Here is a 26,281-nt window from a genome sequence, read left to right as displayed (position 1 = left end):
AGGCTTATTTCTCAGAGAAAATAAGAAAACTTGTTAGAATGGAACATGGAAGGAAAATAAGTGGAAACATTATGCTAGATGAATGATTAATGTTTTGACAAAGACAGTGATGTTATGGAAGGATACCAAGTAGCCCTGAAATCAAAACCTGTCTCAGCCACTTGCTAGCCTGCTGATTTGGCAGGTTATTTCACCACTGGGTCTCATATATCCGTGAATGTGTCAGTTGTGAGGACTAAGTCTAAACAGACATATATAGTGTCTGCAGGCACACAGCATGGTAGGCACACACGGTGGTAGTTTCCCTCATGCACCACTATAAGCATACACAATGCATTCTTCCCCACCCCATTGTCTACAGGGAAATTTAGAGAACAGAGTGACATGATAATAGTTCTTTCAGTTTTAAGGTGAGAAGATTAAAAAATATGAATGATTTGCTTCATATTCTTAAGTTTCTTGGTCTTAGTAGATATTTTAGATTCATATTTTATATGATATTTTGATTCATATTTTCCCCATTCTCTTCTTGTTATTTCTCAAGATGAATATTTCTAGAAAATAAATAACATCTCTTTCTTTTTCTTTTTTTCTTTTTTTTTTTTTTTAAGATGTTACATTAGACATTTATATATGGAGTTTTTGGCCCACAGAGACCTGAATGGCCTGCATTAAAAAATTGACAGTACTCTCAGATAACAGGATCAGTATGTTGAAGACTTACAGATCCTCTCTGCCAAACATAAGTAGCTATGCTGCTATATTTCAGGTTTTTAATCAGGAACTTCTTGATAGTAATACTTTCCGAAGTCATAATCATCTTGGGAAATCCTCATTTCACAACTGTCTCCTGAAGTCTTAATTTTTTGCTTATCCTATCCCATTCATCAAACATTTGTTTCATTTGAACATAAATAAATTGGCTAAACTATCTTTCTAGAGAACACCGGTTGAATTCTTATTACTTCTTGGGTGGCCTTTCAGTCACAATTTCTTGTAATGACTCATGTATTTTGAAGGCTGATTGGCTTTGTTTGAGCTCCTCGATTTTTTTTTTTTTTCCGTCCAGGAAACATAGCTACCACAATGAATTCCGTGAATATTTTCAAGTAACAATCTACTTGAAGATTTAGAGTATTTGAGACTAAAAGAGTGTGAACAATCTTGCTTCAAAAGCTACTTATTGTTGTACACTCCAGCAAAGACTCATTAATGCTACATGGTATGTGCTGTTGATAGAGTCACAGTTTTATCCAAGTAGACTAATGTTTGGTACTCTGCACAAGACTCCTTTGCAAGATTGTATTCTCTTATTTCCTGTTTATGCTTGGTACTGTGGAAACAGCCGTATTTAAGATATACACCATCATGCCTTTGTAGGGCTTACAACTGATTGCTAGTTGTGGTTATGATAAGTATAAATGATAGGAGGCCAGAGGGGTTTAGGGGATGGAAAATTGATAAAGAGCTGAGCTTTTCTGAGGAAGCTACTTTAGCTCAGAACTGAAGGATTAATTGGAAATTCCAGGCAGACAAGGAAGAACATTCTAGGGAAAAGAACAGTAGATGCAAAGACCTGATGGTAGGAAGCAGCTTTGGAGGAATTGCGGGGGGAAAAGCCCTTGTGGCAGGAGTGGAGTGAGTGGAAGAGTAGATCTTTCTTATAGTATCATATAGAAAATAGAAGGATTAGAGCTTTTTCCCAAGAGTGCATAGAAATCAACAAAGCAGAGTAGTGATATGACTTGGTTTACATTTTTGTTTTTATAATTTTCCTTTCTCTGTGAAGAGTAGATCAAAGAGAAGAATACTGTAGGATGATCAATTAAAAGGCTATTAGAAGAGACCAGATAAGAGATGATCGAAGTAAGAGGTTGTCTTATGAACAAAATACAGAATTATATCAGTTTTTAAAGATATTGCAATTGAGCATATCTTCTACAGGGAAGAATAGTCCCCTTTGAATTAGAATTCATCTTCTTTGAGTTTTTTTCTTTTTCTTTTTTTTTTTTTTTTGAGCAATTTGAGTTGTAATAAAAGACTTTGGATAGAAGGACACCTTCTTGAATGAAACTCAGAACTACTGTGGTGCCTTGTCATGTCTTGGGCACTGTCCCTAGTGTCCTGTTCTAATTCTATTTTGTATGCTTTTTTTTTTATACTTTTTAAATACTGTGTCTAGTTTTATAAAACTTTCTTTTATTCTGTGTTATTTTTAATTATCTTTGAGCAGGAGTTTATAGCCTTTTTCTTTACCAGTTTTGCTGAGAAGTAGAATCGACCAGAATAGAATAGACCAGAATTCACTAGTTTTTCTACCAGTAAAAGAAAAAATTTCTATTTCCCATTGGGTAGCAAGGAAAGAGTCATAAAATTATGAGTCAACACTTCCAATAAATATGAGGATTAGTATTTCTAACCCCAAATGGGTATAATCCCATGAAATTTTAACTAGACTTTCTGAAAAATTAAAGATTTGTGTGGACCTTTGAGAGATCCTGGACATTCATATTAACAACCACTGTTAAGATGTTCTATGTAGAGAAATTCCCAAGTTATTACTGGTCTTAACTGTAAGAGGCAAAGTCAACCACTCAGAGGTCCAAACTTGGTAGCTCAGACCTTTGTATCTAGTTTGATAATACTTTTTCATTCTTAAAAAAAAACAAAAACAAAAAAACCCTTAAAAACAGCATTTACCATTAGACTCAAAGTTATAGATGTGGGATCTGAATTTCTGTTTTTTAATCTCTTCAATGATGGCCAGTTTCTAGGAGTTCAACATTTCTAGGAGATTCTGGGAAATGTTTTTTTAAAGTTATTTTATAGAACAGTGAATTTAGGAGACATGTCTGCATTTGCATTGAAAAGCTCAAGTCTTCAAGGCAGCATTTTATTTGAATGTGGCCATATTGGGTTGTTATGTGTGTTTGTATGCACAGTTGTAAAGTGGTTATTCTGGAATTCTTTGTAGACTATGGAATCATCACTTTAAGAGTAATGTTCAACCTCATTACTTTAGAATTCACTTATCTAAAAATTTGTAATGGTCATTCTAAAGCGTACCTTTTTTTTTTTTTTCTTGGAGGAAAATAGCAAATAGTTTAAATTTTTCTGTGAAACAAAATGACCCAGTGTAGATACTAACATTCTTCCTGATTGGAACTCATAAGCACTTGCCCATTCATTGCCTCTGCCTCAGAGAGTCTGATAACAGTGTGCCTATGACTTGTCAACAGTCGAGCCTGAAAAATACTCCCATTTGACAGGGTTATTGTCGCCATATGATAGATTATTTTTAGAATTAATGGCAGTGATATAAAAATCTTGATTGCTGCATTCTTTAACTTTTTTTGCAAATGTTTTCCATTTCTTCCATCTTACATCAGATTACATAAACTTATAAATGAAACAGGCAGAATAAAGAACTCCTTTCTAATAGAGTTCAAATTTCTGTAACTGATTGTCCCCCCAATATCCCTCAACCCACATGGAATGTTTTTGGTTTTGAAAACAGAGTGTGAATTTTTTAGATTGCTGCCTTAACTATGCAATAATTTTATACAGTCTGTTTTCTTTAGAGTGTTACTCTTAGCCAGATTTCTATTTGTGATTTTTATTGTGAGTTTCAAAAATTTTAAAACTCTGAAACTCATTTTAGTAAGATCTTATTAATGAAGTTTTAGTTTGCATTCATATCTTTTTTAATATTTATTTTTTTAATTGTAGTTGGACACAATATCTTTGTTTTATTTATTTTTATATGGTGCTGAGGATTGAACCCAGGGCCTCTCACACACTAGGTGAGCACTCTACGGCTGAGCCACAAGCCCAACTCTGCGTTCATATCTTTATATCATTTATTTATAGGAAAATGAAGACTGAATATGCATAATGTTTGTGTATATAATATAAAATGCCCAAAATAACCATTTTAGTGTTAATTTATAAAATGAAGGTGTTTATGAGCAAAGTGTTACAGAATTTATCTATTTAGGTGGTTTTAATCAAAAGAGTCACTTCAACACATGGAATGAAGTTTATATCAAGGTGGCATGTAAATATCCTGAAGCACACCCTAATGATTGCAGTCTTTCTGTGTCTTTTTTTTTTTTTTTGAGTGTGTTAGGAATTATGCAAAGGAACCACACATGTGCTGTGTTCGTGCTATCTTGTGGCTGTGTCCTTCACTATTGGTTAATACTGATGTATTTGTTAAAAGTGTCCTAGATACTGTGTAGGTCACCAAAGAATTGTGCTAGCTTATAATATGTCTTTTATTATATTTTTAACACAGGAAGTTACCAATCAACCAAGAGTTCTTTGGCTCAGTTAGTATAGAAATCAGGAAAGGGTCAGGTGCAGCTCCTTTGCTGTTACCACCTCTCCGCTCTTAGTGTTGCCAGTTCTTAGTGTTTCCAGCTTAACTTTGGGCTTCTTTAATAAATTCAAAATAACAATCTTGAGGCAAGCAGCAATTTCATTACAATGAGGTTTTATTGGGCTGTGTTTAAGCCTAAAGGAGGCAGTGCATGAGACGGGGTTCTGGGACTGGCTCTCCTAGGATGTGAGGAATGAAACTTTATAGGCATCTTAAAGAGGTGGGCTCACACAGGCCACTCAGCTGTTATACAAGGGAGTAGAATTTCTGCGGCATCTTGCCAGCTTCTGCTCTCAGCACCAGGATTTGCATTTGTTATGTCCTCCTACACTCCACTGTCATGAGATGGTGGAGGTGCTCACCACAACTGCCCCAGGAGGCTGTAGGATAATACCCTGGCAAGCCTGGAGGGTCATCTCATGGCAGGTCTGGCAGTGGTGGCAGCAGCAAAAACAGCAGCGTTGGTGCTACAGGTTGTCCCTATGTCAGTAATAAGAGAAGCAGCCTTGGATGCAGAAGTGGTAGCAAGGATGGTTGCTGTTGCAGTGGCAGAAGTGGCAGGAAATGCTGGCATCTGCTGACAGGTCTCAACCATCCCAGCTACAGCTGTAGGAAGTGCCTGGCATTACAGGTGTGACAACCCCTATTCCAACCCCAACCTCACCTCCACCCCATCATGCAGGCTCAGAGCTGCTGCCTAGTTAAACCCTGGGACAGTGAAGGCCATCCACAAAAATAGCCGTTGTTCAAAATACCATAGACAGGGCATTGGGCCCCTTGTGTTCTATCTCAATAGGAATTTAAGCATAAAAAAGAGTTTGTTTTGACCCAATTAACCATATGTGGCTTATAGCCTATCAGTGTGATTTATTGCTTATACAACTGAGCCATACATACGTCATTCAGAAGAAAGTATTAATTTTTTCATCTGTGATATAATCCGTAGATGGATTATAATTTTTCTAAAAGGAATTTAAAATTTCATCTCCACTCTAATTATGTAAGTAGAGAAGAGGAAGAATACCTAGTACAGGATCAGGCACTTTTTAAATGCTAGTTGATTCTGAATAGGTTATGTTCTGTGTATGTAAATCTTTCATAACAAAATTGCACCTGGTACAAATCATTGCCAGATTTCTATCATGGAAAGGAGGAATTAGCCTTAAGGTCACACAGTAATATTAATAGTGTCAGGAGAATTTAGCAGCCATACCAGCCTTATCCCACATCCTCCAGCACTTGAACAAAGGAGATATCACACAGCAAGCTAAATGACAGGGTGTGGATTATGAAAGCAAGAGTACATATTCCTTCAGGCTCTTGAAAATTTTGTAATTAGTTATTCAAAGAACTTAGAGCAAATATAGGAATAGAATTTGTACATATATATTATCTTTATGTTTTCTCACTTCTGTTAAACACAGTAACTTAGGAGTCATACTTAATGCTTTTTGAGTTAGAATAAATACACTCAGGCTTCCCTTCCTTTATAAGTCAATGTTATCAATTGTGCAAAAATAATATGCCACAGCTAATGTAGATGGTGTTGCATTGTTGTAAAAATGGGTTCTAATACTAATGAGAGTCTTTTCAATTCGTTCAAGAATATAAAACAGTATTGATTGGGGAAAAACATAAATAAATATTTTTCTCAGTTCAGCAATCTCAAAAATACCAAATGCTGTTAATCAAAAATATTTCTTGAGAGTAACCAAAGTGCTGTTATTTTTTTGGATTGATTTAACAAATAAAACAAGTATCATTTTTACAATATTATGTGTGGATCAATTTAAGATTTCATGTTTAAGTAAATACTTCATGAAGCAATTATAAAGTTCTCTAGCCTTTGCATTTATCATGAGAATTCTTTTAAATTATACTTAAATTTTAAAAAGCCTGTGTATATGAATTATGACAGATAGTAATATGGCTAAATTTGGAGTTTTCTTATAAAACTGGTATTAGTATCTTCATTACAAAAATCATGAAACTTTTTATCCCTTTGTTGATTATTGGTTTGCTACTGTCCTTACATTCTCTCGTGCTCTTCCTCATAGTTACACCACCCTCCCTTCACAGTCACGTCTGAGACTTGCTTCCTCTTGCATGGTTAAGGAAAGCAGATGAAGGGGAAGGTCAGAAGTTCTTTTTATAGGCTACTCTCCCTTTGGGTTAGATTACAGTCAAGACTGGAATGGACTCTACAGATGCTAATTCTCCTTTAGGTTGAACAAGGGAGAGAGTGAGTGCCTGTCTGCTTCAGACGTTCTGCTTAATATTGCTGCATCTCTTTGTCCAGAGGACCCTAGTGAAATGTACCATATTAGTATTTTATGTAATTACAGATGTGCCTCAGTCTTTTGTATTTATTAAGTATTGGACTAAAATGACCTCCCCCCCCAAAAAAATTCTACATAGAGGCTCATAGTTAAAACTGTAGTAAATTACATGCTGCCCTACATCTTGAACAGATATATCACTGATTTTCTGGTATTATAGGACACAGTAAAGTAGATTTGGCATAATTGGGTGCTTTATACGTGTTTAGTACTTAATGTGTAAAGTCATCTTATAAGTTGCTCAGTTCAGAAACCTTACCATTTTTCTTTGACTTTTCTCTTTGTCTCAAATTCATAGCCATCTGCCTCTCTAGATGAATGTGTCTGTATATCAGAATCTAACTTCACCTGGACAGCTCCACTACTGTCTCTCTAGTTCAAGGTACCATCAACTCTTGCCTCAATTATGTCAGTAAAATCCTTAGTGACCTTTGTTTTTGCTCTTTCCCCTTCAGTCTACTCTCAATTCGCTGTTTAGAGTGATCTCATTAAAATGAAAAGTCCCATCTCCTTCTGCAAAATGTCTTTACCACCAAGACCTTATAAGATTTGGCTTCCTGTTACTTGTCTGACTTTGTCTCTTCCTTGTCTTCTCCATCTTCACTCTGGTCTTTCTGGGCATGCTTCCACCTGGGCCTTTGTGATATCCACTACTTATTTTCACTTCCATATATCTCATACCTCACTTCCTCACCTATTTTCTTGTTTTATTCAGACGTCATCTTTTCAAATGAGGCCTAGCCTGAACACTAGTCTTAAAATTGTAAGTTCTTAACATCTCCTAATTTCCTCACTCTCCTTATTTTCCTTAAATACTTATCTTCTTCTACCACACTATATTTTTCTTTCTAATATTGCGTATTTTCTCCACCATATTCCCTCTGGAGGTATACTTCCTATGCTCAGGGATTTTTGTCTTTCTCTCTAATGCCTAGGAAAACACCTGGTCATAATACATGGCTTAATAAATACTAAATATTAACTGAATCATAATATGTGCTTATTAAATATTTACTGAGATTTAAGTATTTACTGAAATATTTATTAAATATTTACTGAATGAATAAATGAACAAATGAATGATTGAAAGAAGTGCTAATGCTGGACCTTTTACTGGGCTTTATTTTACTCATCTATGCAGAAGTGCTATATGTTAAAGGAATTGAGATTACTTCTGTGAAATCTTTTTTTAAATTTTTAAACATTATATAATAATTTTATTGAGATGATTCACATAAAGTATGCCATACAATTTTCATAAAGTATGACATTCACCACTTTTCAGTATATTTAATTTTATAATCTTTACCAAAGTCCATTTTAGAACATTTTCAAAAGAAGCACTATAATTAATAGCAGTCACTTTCCATTTCTTACTCCGAGCCTCACCAATCCTAGATAATGACCAAACTACCTTTTTTCCTCTGTAGATATGTTTGTTCTGGATTTTGTTGTTGTTGTTGTTCTGGATTTTTATATTGAATCAGAGTGTGTGATCTTTTGTGACTGGCTTCTTTGACTTTACAAGTTTTCAGAGTTCATTCATATTGTAGCATGTATCAATATTTCATTCCGTTTTTATGGCCAAATAACATTCCATCGCATAGATATATGTTGTTATGATGTCACTTCTCAATATTCTTCAAGTATTCTGGATTATAGACTCTTATCAGACATGATTTGCAAATATTTTCACTGTTTCTTTAAGCTGTCTTTCTCTATCTTGATAGTGTCCGTTGAAGCACAAAAGTTTTTATTTTGATTAACTTAAGTTTATCTATTTTTATTTTGGTGCCTTTTCTTTTCATTATATCTAAGGAACCATTTCTTAATCTAAGGTCAAGATGTACTGCTGTGTTTTCTTTTTCATCACAAATTTTAGTAATTTGAGTTTTCTTTCTTTCTCTTTGTTAGCTTGGCTAAGGGTTTATCAATTTATTTTTTCAAAAAACCAACTATTTTGTCAATTTTTTGGATTTTTTGTTGTTGTTTTAGTTTCATTGATTTCAGATCTGATTTTAATTATTTTCCTGTCTTTCCTGCTTTTGGTGTTGATTTGTTCTTCTTTTTCTAGGGCTTTGAGGTATAATATTAGGTTATTTATTTGTTGACTTTCTGTTCTTTTAATGAATGAGCTCAGTGCATTGAACTTTCCTCCTAGCACTACCTTATATTGTCCGAGAGGTTTTGATATGTTGCATCAGTTTTCTCATTTACCTCTAAGTATTTTTTTAATTACATCCCTGATTTCTACTCCTGTATTTTCTTATAAAAGTCTTTAGTTTTAGTTCTTAAATTTAGATCCTCTTTGAATAATTCTTACATAGGGCATGAGGTACACATCCAATTTCATTCTTGATATCAAATTGTTCCAGCATCCTTGGTTTAAAAGACTGTCTCTCTAATCTCCCCAACCCCCTTTGTCTGAGCACCTGTTTTAGTGTTTGTTTGTTTTTTAATCACTTTAACCAAAATACCCTAAAAGAGTAACTGAAGAAAAGCTTATTTGGTGCTGATGGTTTTAGAGGTCTCAACCCATAGATATCCAACTCCTTTGTTCTGGGCCCAAGATGAGGCAGCACATCACAAGGGAAGGGCCCAGCAGAGGAAAGCTGCTCAGTTTATGGTGGTATCAGGAAGCAGGGAAGGATGATAACAGGGAAGATGCAGCCTTGTGGAACATCTCCAGTGACTCACCTTCTCCAGCCATGCCCCACCTGCCTGCAATTAGCATCTAGCCAATCCCTTCAAAGTAGGATGGACTGATTAGGTTAGAACTTTCTCAATCCAGTCATTTCAGCTCTGAATATCCTTGCATTAACAGCAACTTTGGGGTGACACCTCATATCTAAACTATAGCAGTACCCATGTCAAAATTTAATTTTAAATTTGAGGATTTTGTTCCAGACTCTGTAGAGGGTTTAGTTCTCTTCATTTAAACATTTCAATCAGAAGTGTTGGAGACAGATTGTTTCTTTCCCGGGCTGTGTTTTCATTAATGGGGACCCTTGTAGTAGCAACAATTTTCTGAAAGTCTGTTTACTTGGGGAAAGCTTTCAAGAAAGACACATAATCTAATTCCCTGCTTAATGTTTTACTTGCTTTTGTGAAGTTGTAAATGTCAGAGTCTGTACTTGTGGCTTGCTTTCCCTTTCTTCAGTCTTCTTGTCCCTCCTTGAACTATTTTTAATTCTTATTTTCCTCCAAAGGAGCTTTTTTGAGCCTTAATGGAATTTTAGAGCCAGGGCAATTACTTGCACATTTGCATGGCATAATGTGGAGGGTAAGCACTGCACAAATTTACAACCAAAGCCCTGTTCCGATCAAATATATCCATTGTCAACCAGCTTTCTGGCATGTGCTGTGAAGGTAACCAGGCCAGCTGGCAGTCATCTTGTGGCTTGAATGCCATGTTGGACCACACAGGTACTTTTTCATCACAGGCTATTAATCTTAGAAGCTGAATTTTTAATCTTAGAAGTTGGAAATTTTTTTGGTGGAGCAGGAAAGTGGAAAATTGATTTTCATTGATGCTGTTCAAAGACTGACAAGCGTAACTATAGAGTGTACATAATTCAGTTTGTCTGCTTTTCGAAGTCAGTCAACTAAGTAGTAGTGAACCCCTGTGGAGGCTTGTTACCCCTAAAACACAGATGTAAGTTAATCATTCCAATGCCTATGATGTGTGCATATGATCCATACAATTGCTCTCATAATGCCACTTTCCAATTAGCATAATGCACTTTTTATGCTCTTTTTTAAGGCGTATTTCAGTTGGATAATAAATATAAAATTTCTTTAGAATTGTAAAATAGAGTGATCAGTTATCCTGGGTTTGCTTTGGAGGACATAATGTATCAGCTTTATGTACCTGCTGTGTGCTAGGAAGTATGCTGCTCCATCAATGTAGTAACCATCTTGACAGTTCTTAACCAAACATTTATATGTAAAATATCTTACTTTTGTGATTGTCTTTGGGTCTTTTTCCTGATTTGCTTCCCTTCAGGTTAGTAAATGATTGAAATTAGCCAAACACTAATTATCAGAAACTTCATTCTTCCATCGATTCAGTAATCTTCAAGGAAAGTCTCCAGCATGTCCTCCATGCTGTAATTGCTGCTGGCAGTGCAAAGATGAAGACAGTCCCAGTTTTGTCCAGCGACTAGACATTACAAAGTCATATTGTTTATAATTAGTAATTCCATCAACAAAAGCAATCTCACATAGCATATGGTATACTGAGAACATGTAATAGTCAACTGCTCATTAAAACAAACAAAACTTAGTACCTACTATGTGCTAATGGAGTTTGGCTTATAAAGGTCAAGGCAGTTTCTATGAGGAATTAACAGATAAGATCTTACAGGAGAGTCAGCTAGGTTAAGGGATAATGGAAAAATCTTCTAGCCTGAAAGAGCATCATGTGCCAGAGTCTCCAAAGAGGGTTAGTGGTGAGAAGCCAAGGTGAGTACAAGACAAGAGTAGAGAGAGGAGGAACCAAATCCTTTAAGACTCTGAACCACATTGAGGGCTTTGTTCTCAATCCCAAGAGCAGAAGGAAGCCACTAAGTGTTATTAATTGAAAACTTCCTTTTATATAGCCTAGGAACTAGGTCTTAATTAGAGGTAGTTTAAGCTGTTATTTGGATATATTGATTTCTAGATAGAAAAAAATGTTAAAATTTGAGTTTTTATTTCTTTAGAGCAGTGATTCTTCAATTTAAGTGTGCCTAAGAATTACCTGGAATGTTTTTCAAAACAAATTCTTGAGCGCCCTCTCCAGAGATTCTGTAAGTCTGGATGGGGTTGAATATCTTCTAAGTTCTCAGAAGATGCTGATGCTGCAGTTTCTGTCTGTGGACCAGATTTCAAATGCAATTAGCTAGAGCCACAGAATTACCTCACTTCTTATTTGTCATTATTTTTCTTGTGTGTAAACATCAAAGGATCATCTTTAGTCATAATAACAACCAAGAAATGGTTTTCTTTGTTGGAGCTGTATTTTATAGAAGCCATTCTAAGAGTGTACAAATTTTACTCATGTATGTATGTTCTGCATGTATGATATGACTTCAGGAGGTGATGTAATAGAAAACAGTATTAAGGAGTTATAGCTCCCAGAATCAAGACATATCATATGAGAGAAATAACTATGATTAACAAAAATTTATAGTTTTTTTTTTTAACCAGGGATTAAACCCAGGGGTGCTTAACCACTTGCGCCACATCCCCAGCCCTTTTTTTATATTTTATTTAGAGACAGGGTATCACTGAGTTGCCAAGTACTCACTAATCTGCTGAGGCTGGCTTTGAATTTGTGATCTTCCTACCTGAGCCTCCTAAGCCACTGGGATTATAGGCGTACACCACCACGCCTGGTGAAAATTTGTAATTTTTAGTACTGTTGATTTTGAAATTTACATCAATATAATTTGAGATTCTGTAATACTTGATGTTTAAACAAGAGTAATAAATCTCAATATCATTGAATTTTTTTTCCCTAGATCTAATTACTTGTTTGGACACTGCATCCAATTTTTTGGAACCTGAATTCAGGTATGACCATATTAATGACTGTGTGTTTGTGCATGCACACTTTATTCTTTTACTCTGAAGATTAATGTATAATGTGTGACACAATCATTGTTTCAAGAGTGGAAAATTAGAGATTATTTAAAGCTATTTAATTGCCCTGTTTAAATTTTGCTTTAATTGTAGCATAAGCCTTCAAAATGAAAGTAAAATTTTTAAATGCTTTAAAAATAGAACTAGTTGCTTTCTAAAACCTGGCAAAAGTATTTGTAAGAGTAATAATACTATTTCATTTTATTTTATTTATTTCTTTTAGAAAAAAGGAATGGGGATGGTTTATGCTATTACAGAATTTTTTAGTGTTCTTTCCCAAGTAGCATTTCACTACTATTTCTCTGTTTTATTGATTTTTTTTTTTTTTTGCTTAGACTAAGATTATCTTTTAATAGATTTCCTATTTCTCATCTTTGCTGGTTTTCTAATTTCAAACAACTTTCAAGTGGCATTCTAAAATGTGTATGTGATCTTTTACCTGCTTAAAAATCTTGAGAAACTTATAAGAAGTTGTTCGTATTCCTTAGTCTAGTCTTCAAAGTCATGCACAAATAGCCGTGGGCCAATTTTCCAATCTTATCTATGTATACTATTTATTTATACTGGTTCTGAGTTCTCAGACATTTTGCATAGAATGACTTTATTCCCTATGCTAGACACAATCATTCTCATCTTTCAAGACCCATGTCACCGACCTCCTCCCAACCTGCTGTTGTGGAAAGAGCGCTGGCTTTAGCATTTGAGGGATCCTGGTCAACACTAGTAACCCAGACATCAGTTGGTAGAGAGTCTGCTTGTCTCCCTCCACTTTTAGCTCCTTCACCACCACCCCAGCTTCCTCTCATGATTTCTTGCAGTCTCTTTTCTTCTTAGGAGCTAGAATAATCTTTATTTAAAAAATATGAATCAGATTATGTATGTAAGCTGTCAAATCCTTTACTGGCTTCCTATTATTACTTAGAAACATATTCCCTAGCTCACAGGGCCTCTGCATGATGTCATCTCTGCCCATCTATCTGACCTTCCTTTTGCTCACTCATTGTACCTGCATCAGCCATCTGCTCTTGCAGACACACACCAGGCCGTCCTGCCTCAGGGCATGCTTTTCCTAGTGATCATTATACAGTGCCCACCTCTTACTTCTTCCATCTGCCAGATCACTGCTAAGCTTTCACTTCCTTAGAGCCCCAGTCCCTGAACTGTGCAGAGAGCCCTGTGTAGCAGTACAGTCTCTGGAGCACATCTGCCTTTCAGCAGGTCTGTTGACACAAAGTTCTTTATTTTCCTTCTCTGCAAGGAGGATAATAATAGTATTTACCACATAGAATTCTTGTGTGGATTACTCAAAACACTTAGAATGCTCCATGACATAGCAAGGTTACCAAATGTTTGTATTACTTGTATTACATTAAAATTCTCCCAGTTATTTCAAAGTGCCTTTTCATTATAGAAGAATCAAAATCTAAGTAGTTGTACAAGTATTGTTTTAATGTCTTTTTCTGTCACTAGAATATTAACTTTATGATTGCAAGGGCCATATTTACTTGGGTGACCTTTGTAAACCCAGTTTCTAGCACAGCCCATATTCAACAGACAATATAATAAACATTCACATAAACATGAAATATGATGAATCTCTCTTTGGTCTGCCGTTCATTATGAAGTGTCAAAGCAATATGTAGAATGTAAGAACATTTTTGTAGATAATATGAGGACATGTTGAGAGTGTGGGTAGAAGAAAGTCTGAAGGGCATTTGGTAGTGGTGGTTCTGTCAGTATAGAAGGCGATGCTAGTTACATTGAACTGAAACATGTATGTGTGGTATTTTTGATGTAAACCTTAGCAAGTACAGTGTTATATAATCTTTTACTTGTTTTTATTTGCCAGTAAGTACTGTCCAGCTGGTTGTCTGCTTCCTTTTGTTGAGATATCTGGAACAATTCCTCATGGATATAGAGACGTAAGTTGGATATAGATTTAAATTTGTGATAAACTTTATTTTTTAACTCCAGAATAGATAAATATGTATCTATTATATATCTTCATCCTTTCAATTTAGGAATATTTCTTTTTAGTAATATGTAATGTTTTATTCTTTTTCTTCTGCTAAAAAAATGTGTTGTCCTATAGCATCAATCATCTGTTTTTATGAGTAAACTCCCCTGATCAACTGATTGAGGAAGTATAAATATCTTGCTTATATAAAATTACCCCCAAAAAATGAAAAATAAAAACTAACCTTTTCTTTTTCCTTCTTCAAGTCTTCGCCATTGTGCATGGCTGGTGTGCATGCAGGAGTGGTGTCAAATGTGTTAGGTGGCCAAATCAGTGTTGTAATTAGTAAAGGCATCCCATACTATGAAAGTTCTTTGGCTAACAACGTTACATCTGTGGTGTAAGTATATATGCTAATTATAATAAGCATGTTGGGTGGGGGGTATAGGAACTAGCTAGATTGCAACAAAATCATTCTTTCTTCATGGTGTTCCTGAAATAACTTTTATGCAGTAAGCATCAACCATTTTGTTCTCCATGTCTTAGTATTTTCAGGAGTATAAGCAATATCACACTATTTTGATTTGTTCTACTTCAGTAAGCTAGTTGTTTGGAAGGGAAATTTATTTCTTCTTTTGTAAATGTTGAAATATTCTGGAGTAAAAGTTTAGAGGTTTGTTGCCAAATTCTTACTGTAAGAAGCAGAAGGCAGAACTACACAAACCAAGATGGGTCAATGATAATTGAAATACTTTGAATATAAAATAAATCTTGGTATAAAGCAGAGATATTAGGAATGTCCCTCTCACCCCAAGAGAATATTCAAGAATGTAATTTCATGGTCCCTACAGTATTCTGCTGTTTTACAAAACAGATTAGACATCAAATACAGGAGAAGTTGAAACATTAAGTAGAAATACATATTAGTAGGCTTTTTAAAATAAACATTGCCTTTTAGATATTCTTGGTCCTGGAGACAGTATTAAGCGTAACTGAAGTCAGTTTCTCATCCTAGACCAGATTCAGATGATAGGAGTATGACCCATGCCCAGAACAGGACAGAGGAGTTAGCAAACTTTTTTCTTAAAGAGCCATCTAGTATGTATTTTAGACTTTATGGGCCTCGTGTCTCTGTCACTTATTTTTGTTCATTTGTTTTATTCACAACTGTAGCCCACTGGCCATACACAATGGGCCATGCATGGGCTTTCATTTGTCCAGCCATGGTGTGCAATAAGCCACCTTCCTTTTCTTTAGTGTCTTGTGCATGGTATTGGATCCCTTCTTTTATTCCTTTCCTCTGTTCTACCACTAGAAAGAAGTGTTTGTGTATGTGACTTCTGTCTTTCATACTTTAAAAACATATAGATAGATTCTGTGCTTTTGTGACAGTTTGAACGCGGTGTTAAGGGCAGGAGTCTGCACTGACAATCTTATTCTTCCAGGTGCCCTGGAGACTTACTACCTGCCACATGGCAAATTCCACATATATCTCATCTTCCGTCATCCTCAGCTCACCCATTCTGCTCATTCCTGTGAAATCCAGACATAATACTACATTCTAACACTGAAACCCGCTCTCAGACATGTTGGTTGTCTATACGTGGTTCACATGTACTTTCATCAGAAGCACAGAAAAGTTTGGGGTCTATTTATTTCATGTAAAAGAAAAAAAGTACATACCAAAGGTTACATTGACATATTTGCATAACTGTATGTGAAACTAGGAGTTAGATACTTATACAGAAAGTTGTTCATGCTGATTTCAAAAGTTGTTCTGCATAGAAATGAGACTAAGAACAATACCAGGTACTAATTTTTAACTGTGGAAACTTTAGTTCTTTAAACAGTGGAGGGAAAAACCAAACCAAGAAAAAAAGTTTCACTGAGATAAATATGAGGAAGTCATGTGTTATGTGTCATCTTTCTCTCTTTCAGGGGACACTTATCTACAAGTCTTTTTACATTTAAGACAAGTGGTAAGCCTTTCATGGACTTTATATTATAATAATGTGTATGATAACTTGTGGGACGCCATTCTCACACGTGATCGGGTGCCTCCCGTTGAGGGTCTGAGGCACTTTGGCAAATGTCGAAGTTTTTCCCGTCCCTCTCCTGATGAGAGAGCCCATCCGTGTGGGGGTGTGCCTGACCACTGACCCCGGGGACCCAATCGCTGACCCTGACCTTGGAGTGCAGCCCCCCCTCAACCTTCATTGGATGGAATTCTCCCCTGAATCTCTGGTTCCCTAATAAAAGGCTACTCCCCGGCGTGCTCGCTCTCTCTCTCCTGCTAGCCCTGAGTAATCCTTGCTGCCCTGCTGGGCGGCTAGAGGAGCGAACCAGAGAGGGGAGCCGTCTCGGACCTAGCAATAGAATTAAGGTAATTGAGTCTTGTGTTTTTATTTCGATCTCGTCTAACTAACTTTATGCCTAGAACCTCATTAATGAAACCACTGCGCAGGCCGCGTGGTAGAATAACTAATATTTGGAGCTGGACATAGTGATCCATGTCTGGAATCCCAGCTGCTCCAGAGATTGAGGCAGGAGGATCACAGGTTTGAAACCAGCCAGGGCAACTTATGAAATCTTGTTTGAAGAATGTCTGGAGATATAGCTCAGTGGTAGAGTGACTCCTGGTTTAATCCCCAATACTCGGGTGGGGGGAATTAAGTAAATAAATAAACTGGGGTTGGAGTTTCAGCTCAGTGGTAGAGCACTTGCCTCGCACATGTGAAGTACTGGGTTCGATCCTTAGCACCACATAAAAATAAATAAAATAAATAAAGATAGTGTGTCCATCTTAAAAAAAAATCTTTAAATAAATAAATAAAACAAACTAATATTTTTCAAACACCATGCCAACTGCTGGTTTTTGCATTTTCTCATTTACTTGTCATAGAAACATGATGAACAAGGTAGATGCCTGGTAGCCAGACACAGTGGTGCACAGTTGTAATCCCAGCGACTCAGGAGGCTGAGGCAGAAGGATCATGAGTTCAAAGCCAGCCTCAGCAAAAGCAAGGTGCTAAGCAACTCAGTGAGACCCTATCTTTAAATAAAATACAAAATAGGGCTGGGGATGTGGCTCAGTGGTTAAGCATCCCTGAGTTCATCCCTGGTACCCCCGCCCCCCAAAAAAGGTGCCTAATAATACCATGAACAAAATAAACCACAGGCTCTGTATTAATCAGGAAATTATGTTGGAGAAGATGATTAGAGAAGATGATTTTTAAACTTCTCTGAAGAAGGAATTCATTTGACCAAAGAAATATTTACTGAGTACCACTTTTCATTTGCCAGGCACTGTTCTGCTGGTAGTGAGAACTCTCCTGCCCTCCTGTAGCTTACATTCTTGTAATGAGAGATTGACAAATAGTAAATATATTATTGTTTACAATGTACTATTTATAATCTGATAAAAATGTAGAAAAATAAGGCAAGGAAGAAGGATAGGAAATGCAGGAGGACTTGGTTTGAAGTTTTTAGTAGATCAGGGCGGGCTTCATGGAGAATGTGACATACAAACAAAAACCTGAAGGAGGTAAAGGATTGAGTTGCCCACTTATCTGGTTGATGTCCTGGGGCAAGGTAATGTTATCTCCGTTCACTAACAGTTACTGCTTGTAAATGAATGCAGTCAGTCCTTTGTATCCATGATTCCACATCTGCTAGTTGAGAACATTGGGGAAAAAAATTGCATACGTTCCAAACATGTACTGATTTTTTTTTTCTTGTCATTATTCCCTAAACAATACAGTGTAACAACTATTTACATAGTACTTGTATTAGGCATTATAAGTAATTATTTGTAGGCTTCCTGATTATACACAAAGATATAGTTCCAAGAAGCACTTGCCTAGCAGTCTGCAATAAACAAGTTTGTAAAGATCTTGAATTTATTATGTGTCTGCCTACAGAATTCTGTACAGAAACCAAATGTACTTCCTGCTTTCTTTCAGGTTGTTATGGAACACTAGGGATGGAATCGGGTGTGATTGCTGATCCTCAAATAACAGCATCATCTGTACTGGAGTGGACTGACCACACAGGGCAAGAGAATAGTTGGAAACCTGAGAAGGCCAGGCTGAAAAAGCCTGGCCCTCCTTGGGCTGCTTTTGTCACTGATGAGTATCAGTGGTTACAAATAGATCTGAATAAGGAAAAGAAGATAACAGGTTAAGAGACATAATTTTGTATAGTAATTGATAATACTCATTTTATTTGGAAATCTGATGACATCTGAGATTTTCATAGAAAATTTAAGTATGTGATTTTAGTTTTTTTTTAAACTGGCATGAATATGACTGGAAGTAGTTTTATAAAAGATGGCAAAGGACAGACTCAAAGTCAAGGGTTGAATATTTTCTCTGATACGCAGAAACTAGAGCAAAGTAAGGGGAAAAGGGGGTGGTCAGTGGAGTAGAGGAAGGAGATAGGAAGAGAGGAGGGATGGAAAAAGGGAAGAAATGTGAAATTCATTTGTCAAAATTACTGTGTATACACACATAAATATACCATAGTGAATTCCACCTTTATGTTTATCTATAAAGCACAATTTCAAAATAAAAAAAAAAAAACAACAATAAATAGAAGGAAGGCCAGAGGGAGCACTGGGGACTGAAATGGAGCAAATTAAATTCCATGCATGTTTGATTATGTCAAAATGAACCCCACTATCATATGTAACCATAATGCATTAATGAAAGCATTTTTAAAAAGGTGACAAAGGAGAGGGGTTGGTATTTGATTCTTAATAGTTTTCTTAATAATAAAATCATTTTAAATTAATTTTAATATAATTAAAATTATTTTAAATTAGAGTTTCAATAAAGTGATTTTGAGGCACCTAAACAATCATCTCTTAGAGTCAATAAGAGAAATTTATGTTCAAGGAGAGTCCATTTTAAGTCCTATAAATAACAATATTTCACAAGTGCTAAGCATATATTTATTTAATTTGGGGGAATATAGCAAATGATCAGAATAACTGATTGGGATTGGTTTAGGTAATTTTGTTAAAAGATTTATTTTGCTTTAGTATCAAGAATAATACAAGTCATGATCTTTAATTTGTTTATTCCCAGGAGGGCAGTCTTACTCAGAAGTTGAAATATATTTTATAATGATAGGAATACAGACTGCCAAAATAGAATAATTCTTTCCTTATTTGTACCCATAATTATTTCTGTTTCTTCAAAGGAATAAAACCAAGGAGTTAGTAACTACTATGATGAAAATTAGTACTTAATAAATGAGCCATGGACAAAATGGACAAAAATGTTTGTACAGTGCATCTTAGAAGTTTATGCTTTAATATTGAATCAACCTTGGGAGTCAGGCCCTTTGCACTAATGGAAGCAACTCATTCCTCAGGCATTATAACCACCGGATCCACGTTGGTGGAACACAATTACTATGTGTCTGCCTACAGAATTCTGTACAGTGATGATGGGCAGAAATGGACTGTGTATAGAGAGCCTGGTGTGGAGCAAGATAAGGTAAAATTATAAGCAAGGTATTTTTTAAAAAACATTTAAAAAATGAAACTTTGCCAAAAGTCACAGAAGTTCTCAAATGAAAAAGTTAAATGTCATTTTGTATCATGTTGCCCTCTTCTGGTTATTTTAGGTAGTTTGATTATTGGCTTTACCCTTTTGACTATAGTTAGAAAATTCTCAGTGATTCTGGATCCCTTTTTGTGATTTGTTTAGTCAATACTATTTTTTTTTAAAGAATTTTTAATATTTATTTTTTAGTTTTCGGTGGACACAACATCTTTGTTTGTATGTGGTGCTGAGGATCGAACCCGGGCCGCACGTATGCCAGGCGAGCGCACTACCGCTTGAGCCACATCCCCAGCCCCGTCAATACTAATTTTTATCACTGAATTTTTAAATGAATTGTTTGGCCACTTGAGAAACTCCAAAGTAACTCATAAATTCTTGTCTTTCAATACTTTTCTCATCAATCCATCAAATGACACCAATTTATTCCTGATTTCTACTTCATAGACAGGAGGGAAAAGACAAAAGCTGAAGGCTAAAAGTGCATTTAAGACTTGGAAGGTCATTTCAAGGTCATCTTGCCAACTTTTATTTTAAAATACTTCTCTCTTTCCTGCCCGAATAATTTCTTTAACATCTAATGATTATTAGGAAATTTTCGTTTTAGTTAGCAGAAGATTATGAAGATTGGGGCTGGGGTTGTGGCTGAGTGGTTGAGTGCTTGTCTAGGAAATGTGAGGCACTGTGTTCAATTCTCAGCTCCATAAATAATATAAATGTCCATCGACAACTAAAAAAATAATAGAGATGATGAAGATGTTAGAATGAACCAGAGGAGATGTTAAGATGTAGAGAGAAGGCAAAAATGGGTCTCATCAGGTGTTTACACCTTTCACACACACTTCTTGCCTGTGACCACCAAAGGGATCTATCTTTAAATGGAGGAGTGAGTGCCTGTCTCCAAGGAAGATGATGCCTCCCATTTAGAATTGAAATTAGGAGCACATTTTTTTTTTTTTTTCAGTTAACTTGCAATGAAATTGGTTTCAATTAGGCTGGGGTTGTGGCTCAGCAGGAGAGCACTTGCCTAGCACATGTGAGGCACTGGGTTCGATCCTCAGCACCACTTAAAAATAGATAAGTAAAGTTATTAAAAAAAAATTGGTTTTAATTACATGATATTTTCTTTCATATATATAATTTGGTAAAATATCTTTAATTACTACTTTTCTCATCTCTCTTCAAAACTCCAAGGGCTCCCAGTTACCATTTACATATATTCAAACTCTTCTGCTGTTAGTCAAGGCCCTCTCTCCTCTCTTCCTGTTGATATCTCGGTGAACTTTGTCTTTGATGAACTCCCTCCTTGTTGAGGTAAATAGCAACATTATCATACCTCTCTTCTGTTTAATGCCCCAAACTTGACCACTCTGCCATGAGAACATCCATATTTAACTGGAATAAGTTGAATTTTTAAATGTAAGAATTATCCATGTTTATATTATAAAAACTTGTAGGGGCTGGTATTGCGGCTCAGCGATAGAGTACTCACCTAGCACGTGTGAGGCCCTGGGTTCGATCTTCAGCACCACATAAAAATAAATAAATAAAGATATTGTGTTCAATTAAAAAATAAATTTTGTTTTAAAAAAACCTTCTAACAGCGCTGAAATATATTTCTGGAAAAGACCTTTTCCCTTCATTTTTGAAAGATAATTTCACTAGCTATAGAATCCAAGGTTGTCTTTTCCCTTTCCAGTGCTTTAAATTTATTGGTCCACTGTTTTCTAACTTGCATTATTTTTAAGGAGAAATGTACTATCAGTTTTATCTTTGTTACTCAATATATAATGTTTCTTTTTTCCTGTGGTTATAATTTAAGATTTCCTTATTATTTGTTTTAAGCAATTTGATTATGATGTGGTTTCATGGAATTTTCTTCGTATTTCTTCTGCTTAGGATTCTTTGAGCTTCTTGGATTTGTACGCTATGATTTGCATCAAATTCAGAAAATTACATGCCATTTTTTTCTTCAAATATTTTCCATTCCTACTTCTAATTTTATGAGTACTATGGCCCTTATAAAGATATTTTGTAGTTCACTGGTACAGTGGGTTTTGTTTTAGTTTTCAGTCTTTTTCTCTGCATGTTTTAGTTTGGAAAATTTCGATTATCTTCAAGTTTATTAATTCTACTGTAGTGTCTAATCTGCTATTAATCTTGTCCAAAGTATTTTATCTCTAATATTGTATTTCTCACTTCTTATTTTCAGTTTGAGGTTGTTAAAATTTCTTTTGTGTCTCTTGTGTATCTTAGAAACATATGGAACATATAATAACTTTTAATGTCTTTACTGATTTTTATCATGTGTTTTATCTGGATTCTTTGATATTTGTTAATATCAAGGCTTACATTTTACATGCCTGATAATTTTTGATCAGATGTGCCACCATTATACCATTATTTGGTGCTGGATTTTTACTATTACTCCCTTATGTATTTTTGAGCTTTATTCTGTGATGCAGTTAAACTGTTAGAAAACAGTTTGTTCTTTTCAAGTCTTCCTTTTAAGCTTTGTTAAGACATGAGCAGGCATTAGTTCTAATTTTTCCCCTACTAATGAGACAGTACTCTTCTAATTCCACTCAACTCGAGGTACCATGCATTGTCAAGTTTCTCCAGTCTATGTGTTGGCAATGTGAGGTGTTCGCATATCTATAAGAATCATGCTACTGGCTCCTTGTTCTTTTCCTGGCCACAGGTTGTTTCTTTCATACAGTTAAAGATTTAAATGAAAACCCCCTTATAGATCCTAGAAGTCAGTCTGTCCTACTTTTACTCTATTCCTTCTTTCCGTAACTCTGCCCTACAAATTTCAGCTGCCTATTGGATTGAGCTCTGTCTCCTCCACTCAGTAACTGTCAGGCTTTGTGCAGGATCTCTCTTCCTACAGTGTAGTATCTGAAAACCCTCTCTAGACAGTACTGGGGCAATAGCAGGGCTCGCTTTGTTTCTCTTCTCCCAGTGATTATTCACCTATGCTGCCTGTTGACCCATGGTTGAGAACCACTCTTTTTATGTTTTATCCAGGTTTTCCGATTTAAAGCTGAAGAATGAGTCTAATCCCTGTTACTCTATCATAGACAGAAATGGAAATTCTCACACTGAATCATAGAAAACACCAGTCTTTTCTCTCACATTTTCCCATCTGCGCTCTCACCTACCTTCTCCTTGGGAATTGGTGTTTTCATTTTCACACCTCTTCTAAGCCTGCATATGTGCATGATCACATGCAGATAGATGGGGAGAAAAATTGGTTTTATTTTCAGAAAATGGAATTAATACATATCTACAAATTTGCTATCAAGTTATTTTCTAATATTTTGCCATATTTTATATTTGATAATATCCAAGAAAATTTAAGTTCCTTGATGGGTAGGAACTTTGACTTCCCTTTCCATTTTATATTAGTCACATCTTACAAAATACACAGGAATTCTCAGTAATTGATCATAGTTTGAACATAAAAAAATCTTTACTCAATTTTTATAGAATTTTTTAAAGATCTTAGTAATAGTTTTTATGTTCTAAAATGATGTTCTGCTATGTAAAGTTTCTGTTCCTTAATAAAATAAGACTGCAAATAATTGCCTTAGATATTACTTAATATCTAAAGAAATCATGGAAGCTTAGAAATTATTATAACTTAAAGCAAATGTTAAGAAAATGAAGGTTATTAACACATCTTAGAGGTTTATAGTCTAACTTCTTCATAATCAACCAAGAAGAAATAGCCTTAGTATTTGGAAATAACTTGAGAAGTTAAACATTTACTTGCTTTCACCATAGCTGCTATTGTCTACTTATTAATGGTCTTTAGAAACTACTTATTGATTTGGCCTAGGGAACTTTTTTAGGGTTTTGGAACCCTCTACTTAAATCAGAAGATCCAGATTCAAGTCACAGCCTTGTCATTGAGTAGCTATGCAGTCTGTTTACATTTTGAGTTACAGCTTCCTGTTCCCTGCCCATTTTGTCATGAGAGCAATTGAGTTAATTACATGAAACTGCTTTTGAAACAATTAAGGGCTATTCCAGTGTAAAAATGCTATTATTATTAGCTTGACATAATTGAGGGAATAAGATTGTCACTTAAAATCATATTTTTATCTAAGGATTATTTATATAGTGTATTTGTAGCTATTTAGTTTGATCATTAAATTAGGAATGGAGCAGTGTTTCAAAGTTACTTTTCTGGTTCACAAATCAACCAGTATTGAACACTAGGAATACCTTATGGGAACTGCCTTGGTGAAGTTTATCCAGTAGGTGGAGGTGTGTATCTGTTATGTGCTTGCTTGTATATGTTCATTTTAGCTGTGTTTTGAGGATACAATTATAAAAAAGATAAAAACAAACCTTTCCCTCTGAGGCCTTGTATGATCAATTATTATTTTTTTTACTTTAAAATTAAAATCAATACATTTAAATCACTGGTAATTCTGTAGGACTATAGTTGTTAATACAGTGAGCAGTCTCACTACAACTGAACCCTTTTCCCAAATTAAATAATTTTTGTGTGCAGTATTCTTTTATAATTTTTAATGGAAAATGTGCATCTTGATTTTTTTTAATTGATTACATTTTTTTCTTAGAAATTAACTCATATATTGCAGGTGTTGTTTAAGGCCACAGCAAAAAGCATGTTTAGGTGGAGTGATTTAGGCCTGACCTCTGTTGATTTAAGTACCAACTTTTCTTTTTTTAAAAGATATTTCAAGGAAACAAAGATTATCACCAGGATGTGCGTAATAACTTTTTGCCACCAATTATTGCACGTTTTATTAGAGTGAACCCTACTCAATGGCAGCAGAAAATTGCCATGAAAATGGAACTGCTTGGATGTCAGTTTATTCCTAAAGGTAAAAAGACAGTGTATTTCAAAAATGTCATTTTCACTAGTTTTTTAAATATATTTTTAATTGATCCATTATAATTGTACATATTTGTAGGGTACATGTACCCCATACATTTCAATACTTGTATACAATGTGAAATGATCAGAGGGTAACTCTTTACCTTTAAAAATCCTATTAGAATATATAATTAAATTTTTAAAAAATGATTTTAAAAGGTAAATAGTTACTGTATTAAAAAGTTACATATCAGAATGTTTTCCAAAATTATAATAAAAGAGGAGGTAACATCATTCTCATGGTGTATGATATTATTGAGATTGCTTGCCAAAGTTAGTCTTAATAATTTTTAATCAGGTCTCGTGCACTCTAACATACCATAAGCACCAAAGGTAACCTTAGAATATGTACATCTTAGTTTCAATTAATTAAAAATGGGAATAACCTCTTTCAATATTTTAATGTTTACTCTTGTATCCCCACAACTACCACAGTACTTGTCATAAAATTGGCTCTGCATAAATATTAATCAAATAAATAATATGTCAAATTGTGGTTACACCTATATAGTTCTGGAATTCAACATCATTCTGCTGCCCAACATTCTCCTTCCTAAGATTATTTTTAGATGATTTGACTATTTAAATCAGAAAAGCCATAGTATATGTATGCATTTAATGCAGAATGCAGTATTTAAACTTCTGATATATTCTGAGACTTAAAATCTACTCTGTAAAATTAAGTACTTTAGGAAATCTCAGACATTTATGCTTTTTAAAAACACAATGTATAAACTTTTCTAAACCATTTTTCAAGGTCGTCCTCCAAAACTTACTCAGCCTCCACCTCCTCGAAACAGCAATGACCTTAAAAATACTACAGCCCCTCCCAGAATAGCCAAAGGTATGCCTACTTTTAATGCAAGAATGTGCTATTTTCTGGATTTGTGCTATAATTTTCCATAAATATATTTAAAAATATTATAAAATAAATTTATCTTTAGTATCTTAAATTATAAAATAAATTTAGTGTCTTAAATTTATCTTAAATGTTGGAATAGATAAAAATTAATTTAAAAACTTTTTTTCAGGTCGTGCCCCCAAATTTACTCAACCACTACAACCTCGCAGTAACAATGAATTTCCTGCACAGACAGAACAAACAACCACCACTCCTGATATCAAAAATACTACTGTAACTCCACATGTAACCAAAGGTATGCAAATGCAAAACGCTGCTTAGGAGTGTTTTGTTTTCAACAGATTTTACAGCTTTTAAACTTTTGGTTTCTTTCTAACAATACTTTTTAAGTGTTAAAAAAAAATTAATTTCCCTTAGGGGAAAGACTAACAGTATTCATCTAAGTGCTATTCTTTGGCACCATGTAAAATTGTTATTCATATAGTTAGAGCTTTCCCCTTTCCAGCTAATCACATTGGTCTCAGGCTTAGACATGCAGTATTTCTAGAAATTACTAAAATCAAAGCCAAATACCTCTTATTTTGAATTACTAAAAATAAGGACAACTTGTCAGTATCTTATGTTAATTTTTCTTT

At 35.0% G+C, this 26,281-nt stretch overlaps 1 protein-coding gene across 3 annotated transcripts in view; it reads left to right on the top strand.

The window, feature by feature from the left end:
- Window positions 1–26,281, top strand: part of Dcbld2 (discoidin, CUB and LCCL domain containing 2) — an 82,428-nt gene that overhangs the window by 45,166 nt on the left and 10,981 nt on the right. For all 3 annotated transcript variants that reach the window (XM_077795326.1, XM_026402424.2, XM_026402422.2), the window contains 9 exons: window positions 12,225–12,276; window positions 14,195–14,267; window positions 14,569–14,702; window positions 16,241–16,281; window positions 18,265–18,480; window positions 19,679–19,803; window positions 24,581–24,731; window positions 25,542–25,628; window positions 25,816–25,941. In XM_077795326.1, coding sequence (XP_077651452.1) covers window positions 12,225–12,276; window positions 14,195–14,267; window positions 14,569–14,702; window positions 16,241–16,281; window positions 18,265–18,480; window positions 19,679–19,803; window positions 24,581–24,731; window positions 25,542–25,628; window positions 25,816–25,941 — 1,005 coding nt within the window. The remainder of the gene's footprint in view (window positions 1–12,224; window positions 12,277–14,194; window positions 14,268–14,568; window positions 14,703–16,240; window positions 16,282–18,264; window positions 18,481–19,678; window positions 19,804–24,580; window positions 24,732–25,541; window positions 25,629–25,815; window positions 25,942–26,281) is intronic.

The sequence above is a fragment of the Urocitellus parryii genome, chromosome 2 (genome assembly GCF_045843805.1).
Source record: "Urocitellus parryii isolate mUroPar1 chromosome 2, mUroPar1.hap1, whole genome shotgun sequence".
Classification (NCBI taxonomy): Eukaryota; Metazoa; Chordata; class Mammalia; order Rodentia; family Sciuridae; genus Urocitellus; species Urocitellus parryii.
Note: the sequence above shows the minus strand (reverse complement) of the source record. Positions and strands in the feature narration are given on the sequence as shown.